Source organism: Penaeus monodon, chromosome 20 (genome assembly GCF_015228065.2).
Source record: "Penaeus monodon isolate SGIC_2016 chromosome 20, NSTDA_Pmon_1, whole genome shotgun sequence".
In the NCBI taxonomy this organism is placed as follows: Eukaryota; Metazoa; Arthropoda; class Malacostraca; order Decapoda; family Penaeidae; genus Penaeus; species Penaeus monodon.
In genome coordinates this window covers 37,283,097-37,288,728 of record NC_051405.1, presented here as the reverse complement: position 1 = coordinate 37,288,728, position 5,632 = coordinate 37,283,097, and the positions used below count along the sequence as shown (strand labels likewise).

Here is a 5,632-nt window from a genome sequence, read left to right as displayed (position 1 = left end):
GGAGTTGAAGGCGAGAACAAAGAAGTTGACCTCAGTGAATTCCTAGAGTCCTCAGGAGACGACCAGGACTCGAAAGAAACCAAACAGGACAACGGAAAGGACTTAGACCTTAAGGACCTTGTTGCTGAGTTTGATATTATCGATAAATCTGAAGTAACCAACGAATCTCTTATCCCCACTGAACCTGATCCAATTGAAGACGAATTTGACGCTGAGTTCGCATTCTTAGCTGCCGAGTCTGTTGCTAAATCAAAGGAAAAGGAATTTGAGGAGCTTGAAGACGATCCATTTGACACTTCAGTTGCTGCTCAAGTTCTTGGACCGGAAGGAAACGCTGATGATAAAGATCCATTTGATGTGAGTTTTGTTGATGGTGTGGTAATCGAAGACACTACTCAAAAAGTTAAACCTGCTAAGCCACCACCACCTCGACCTGCCCTTCCCAAGGTCCAAAAAGAAGAACCTGAAGAGGAGGTTGACCCCTTTGACACATCCATAGCAGAGAAGCACCTGCCTGTAGATCATCTCGCCTCTCCTGACGCAGACGCAAGTCTTCCAGAAGCACTACAGCCACAGGCAGAGAGTGACATTACTAAATCAGCCAGTTTTGACCCCTTTGACACCTCTATTGCAGAGAGTTTTGGAAAAACTGAACTTAAAGTCCTTGAAAGCGAATTACTCAGTGCAGGTCAGCCAGGTACACTCAGTAAGAGTGACTCTGACTTTGACTTTAATCCAAGAGAGGAGGAGGAACCCAAGGCTGCACCCTGCTTGCTAACCAGTTCAGAGATCGAGGACACTAGTGCACCGGTTCTCGCACCGTCTCAGGACGCACTTGCAGACGACTTTGATCCTTTTGATACTTCTATTGCAGCAAAAGTTGAGATACAGACTCTTGAAGCAGAGTTCCTGACACAGCCAGCAAATAATCAAGAGAAATCTGAGGAAGCTTCTACTCCACCCAAGAAGAAGCAGCCGCCACCACGCCCTGTTCCTTCCCCAGTACACTTGCTAGCAACTACACCTACAGATAATAATCCAACACTTTTACCATCAAGTGCCAACGAAAAATCTTCAGCTGACGAGAGCTTCGATCCATTTGACACATCTATTGCTGAAAGTTTTGGAAAGACTGAACTCAAGGCTCTTGAAAATGAACTTTTGTCTTCCCAAAATACAGATCAAGAAGTAAAGCAAGTTTCTCAAGTAAAGAAACCCGAGGACAGAGCCCTTGATCTTCCAATCAAACCCCTTCGTCCACCATCTCCTCGTTGCCTCTTAGCTGCTACACCACTAGACGAAAATCCAACACTCCAGCCCGTATTACAGCCGTCAGCAGATGCCCCACCTTCAGTAGCAGACGACTTTGATCCCTTTGATACATCAATTGCTGACCAGTTTGGGAAGACTGAACTGAAGGTACTTGAAAGTGAACTTCTTGTGAGTGGCTCTTCCGAAAAAGTTGAAGAGGACAATAGTTTTGACCCTCGAGCAGTAGAAGCACCAGCAAAGCCATCAAAACCTTCAAGACCGCCGTCCCCAGCTCGTCCTCAGTGTCTCCTGACTGCTTCTCCCTCACCAACAGGTGCTCCCCCTAGTTTGGAACTTTTAGCACCAACAGGAACCAAACCAAACGCTCCTGAGGCTGACTTTGATCCATTTGACACCTCAATTGCCGACAAATTTGGTAAGACTGAACTGAAGTACTTTGAAAGTGAGTTGCTTGACACAGCACCGGCTCCAGGTCCTGATCCATTTGACGAATTTGATCCCAGGGCAGAAGAAGCTAAATCAAAGGCACCCCAAAGACCCCCTAAGCCAGGTAGGCCTCCAGTGCCACCAGCTCCGTGTCTTCTTGCAACCACCCCAACAGACAACAGTGCTCCCCTCCAGCCCTGCATAGAACCACGTCAGGAGCCCAGGGAAGCAGCAACTGCAGAAGACGAGTTTGATCCATTCGATACCTCCATTGCAGACAAACTTGGCAAAACTGAAATAAAGTTCCTAGAAGAAAGTCTTCTTTCAAAGGAGGAAAGTAAGGTTGAAGCTAAGCCCCAGGCCTTTGTACCCCGCATAGAAAATACCACTAACGCTGCTCTGCCAGAAGCAAGTGAAGCTCCCTCTGTGACAGCCGATCATTTCCTTTCATCTTCTCCTACTGAGGATCTCAGACCTACTCTTCAGCCAACATCAAGTGTGACAGAAGAGTCTGTGCAAGATATTGATCCATTTGACACTTCCATTGCAGACCAGTTTGGTAAGGCTGAATTAAAGACTCTTGAGAGTGAACTTCTAACAGATTCGGGTATTAAAAGGAATCTAAGTGACGAGGAATTTGACCCACGTCAAGAAGAAATTAAGGCCCCAAAGCGACCCCCACTCCCTGCTCAGAAACCTGCAACACCTGTCAACTTGTTAGATTCTACTGACGACCATAACTTATCTGATCAACCAATTCAGGTTCTCCAGGCACAGTCAGCAAAGAGCCCTGAAATTGGAGACGATTTTGACCCATTCGATACCTCGATAGCTGCTGATATTGGACCAAGCAAAGCTGAACTGAAATATCTTGAGACAGAGCTCTTAAGTGCAACTAAAGATCCATTTGATACTTCAGAGGCATAGGCTGTGAATTTAAATATAGAAGCGAGTCCTAATATATAATATCAAGATGGATTTCACCGGGAATGTGAAGAATCCTTTCCTCTTTGATGACCCAGCACCACCTGCTGACGTAGGTGATGCAGCAGCAAATCCTTTCCTTAATGGTGGCCCCTTCGACTACTCAGCCACCTCATATACAGGAATTAACCCCTTCAGTGACCAGATTGATGATTCTAATGCTGCTGCTGCTGGGCTCTTTGGGGACCCAATGTCTTATCCTACCGACATGAATCCATTCGGAACAATTCCAGATGTCTCACAGCCATTTGGTGCAGTGGAACCGCAACCACAAGCAGAGCTCTTTGGGGGGCCAGTGCCATCCATGAACCAAGTGTCAGGCGATCTTTTTGGTGAGCCTATAGTTCCAACCACTGCTCCGGCAGTGCCTCACCATGCATCGGCACCTCCACCTGTGCCCCCAGCCCCCCATCATCCGCCAGTTCCACCACATCCCTCGGTTCCTCCTGCAAGACCACAACCACCAGCTTCAGTCGCTTCACCTGTTATTGACCTTATGAGTGATGGTCCAGTGATGGAGGAACCTCATGCAGCACCAGGAAGACCTCCGCCTCCCAGACCACCTCCCCCATCAAAGGAAACAAAGGACCTTTTGCAGACGGTCATAGGAGCCATGGAAGCTACAACAGACACATTGCATGAAAAACTAAATACAACAAGAACACCGTGTCCTTCTCCAGGGAGTGCTGTTGCTAATTCTCCAAGTCCTACACCTGATATACAAGTCACAGAACCTGAGAAGGAACCAGACTCATTTAGCGCAATATTTGGTCAGACCATTGATGAGAGTGACCATGAGATGGAGGAACCCAAGACCATGGTTGATACAGCACCAGCACAGGAAACAACCATTACATCAGAGGACATTGATCTCTTTGGGGATATGCCATCTCAAAAGCCTAAAACGAAACAGGATATTCTAAGTCTATTCAATAAACCACAGGCTCAAACAACATCACAGGTTGATTTGTTGTCAGGCGACCTTTTGACTGAGGGCATTACTGCAGAGGATGGCGAAACTACCACACAAGTGAAACCTGCAGAAGGACCTCAGTAGAAACAACACAAGATGCTCAACCTATTGACCTATTAGCAGGAGACGAGATTAGCGAAACAACTGCTCCACCTGTCATTACTGCTGTAAGTAAGGAAGCTGTTCCCAGTGAAACAGCAGCGGGAACTACCCATATAGAAACTCAGAGTGACACAGTAGTCATCGAGGAGTCTGTGTCTCCCGAACAGATGAGTGAACAGACTGACAGTGAACCGACTGTTATTGAAACCAACTTGCAAGGAGCCACTGAAGAGGCTAACAAGATGTCTATCCTTGAAGGTGAGGCTCAGGATTCTGCTTCCATGAACGAAGAAAAGGTCGAAGAGGTGTTTGGATCACCTGAGCCCATCCCTCCTGCGATAAACAGCATCCAAATAGAGCCATCAGAACTACCCAGTAAAACAGATTCTTCAGAAACACCAAGTCAAGGAGACATTTCCACTGAAGCTGGAAAGGAACTACAAATGGAAGATGAAATTAACCAGGGTAAAGCAGAAGTAGATGAGGTAATTGGAATTCCATCATCCACAGCAGAACAAAAAGATGCGTTTGGGGATGTCAATGCCCTAGATGCCTTCAGTGCTCCCCCTGAAGCAGACCAAGGGGCTGCCCTCTTTGGAGATGCTACGAGTACCTTCCCCAGTTCTGGCGATGCACTGTTTGGCGACTCTCAGGGTGTTCCTCCGGCTTCTCCAGCAGCCAGTCTCTTTGGCGATGTCTCACAAACAGTCCGCCAGCATCCCCTGCTGCCAGTCTCTTTGGTGATGTGTCTGCTGTACCTCCTGCATCTCCAGCCACCAGTCTCTTTGGTGATGTGTCTGCTGTACCTCCTGCATCTCCAGCCACCAGTCTCTTTGGTGATGTGCCTCACTCAGTACCGCCAGGCTCGCCAGCTGCTGACCTTTTCGGAGATGCCCCTAAGGCTGTGCCTCCTCCTTCCCCTGCAATGGGATTGTTTGGGGATGTCCCAGCCAATGGTACAGGATCTTCAGGCTTTGACATCTTTGATGGCGAATCAGCCAAAGTTGTGCCGGCGCCTTCAGGAGCAGACTCGACAGGTGCGGCTCTCTTCGGGACGGCAACTCCTGCGCCTAATGTTGGCATGAGCCTCTTCGGGGCTGGCAACGAACCGACTCTAGACATCTTCGCAGAGAGTGAGGGCAACACAATGGTCAACCCCTTCGCTCCCGCCCCTGCTGCACCTACGGCTGCTCCAGCAGTGCCAGCAACAGGTGTGAAAGTTGCAACCGACGAAGAATTCGACGCCTTTTCAGCAAGATTTGACAAGGTCGCTGTAGACGAGTCAGATGAGCTTCACGTTGATCCGTTCGCCACCACGGTGCGAGGTAAGTGTACTGTCCCACGTTCTCCCTTTTGGAACAAAAAGGATAATTAACATGGGCAGCAGTGGGTAATTTATACAGCTATTTTAATAATGCAATGCAGCACTTCTAATCAACTGTCGATCGCAGAAATGACACAAACCCTCTCTCCCGCAGCCGCTTCCCCATGGGGAGACACGGGCGAGTCGGGCGGCGCGGCGGCGGAAGGGTTCGGCTTCGGGGACTCCGGCGGCTTCGACTCGTTCCTGGCCATGAACGAGCCGCCTCCGGTCCCGCAGTCGACGCCGCGCAGAGCTGCTCGCCAGACCTCCGGCGATTCTGACGACGAGCCGATGACCGTCGTGATAAAGTGCGTCCTGGGATATCAAGCATGGCTAGTCATTGCGACTTACACTCAGTCATAACAAGACTTCTCATTCATGAATATGTGACAAATAACGAACACTGCCCTCGTGCAGAATCACTCACCAACCTTTCTCTCTGGTCAAGGCCGGCTGCCCTGGACGCGGGCGCAGTCTCTCCGAGGGGCGTCTCACCCGTGCCCGTCCTCGCA

General features: G+C 49.2%; 2 protein-coding genes across 4 annotated transcripts in view; both read left to right on the top strand.

Annotated features, from left to right (window-relative positions):
* LOC119585791 (protein stoned-A-like) overlaps positions 1 to 2,645 on the top strand; it is a 53,700-nt gene extending 51,055 nt beyond the window's left edge. For all 3 annotated transcript variants that reach the window (XM_037934509.1, XM_037934510.1, XM_037934511.1), the window contains exon 2: positions 1 to 2,645. This exon is cut by the window's left edge and continues 1,217 nt beyond it. In XM_037934509.1, the coding sequence (XP_037790437.1) occupies positions 1 to 2,625 (2,625 nt within the window). In that variant the 3' untranslated portion in view covers positions 2,626 to 2,645.
* Positions 2,646 to 2,653: 8 nt separating this feature from the next.
* LOC119585792 (protein stoned-B-like) overlaps positions 2,654 to 5,632 on the top strand; it is a gene marked incomplete in the record, with an annotated part of 14,622 nt that continues 11,643 nt past the window's right edge. The window contains 5 exon segments of the mRNA XM_037934512.1: positions 2,654 to 3,742; positions 3,745 to 4,410; positions 4,413 to 5,082; positions 5,236 to 5,428; positions 5,569 to 5,632. Coding sequence (XP_037790440.1) covers positions 2,672 to 3,742; positions 3,745 to 4,410; positions 4,413 to 5,082; positions 5,236 to 5,428; positions 5,569 to 5,632 — 2,664 coding nt within the window.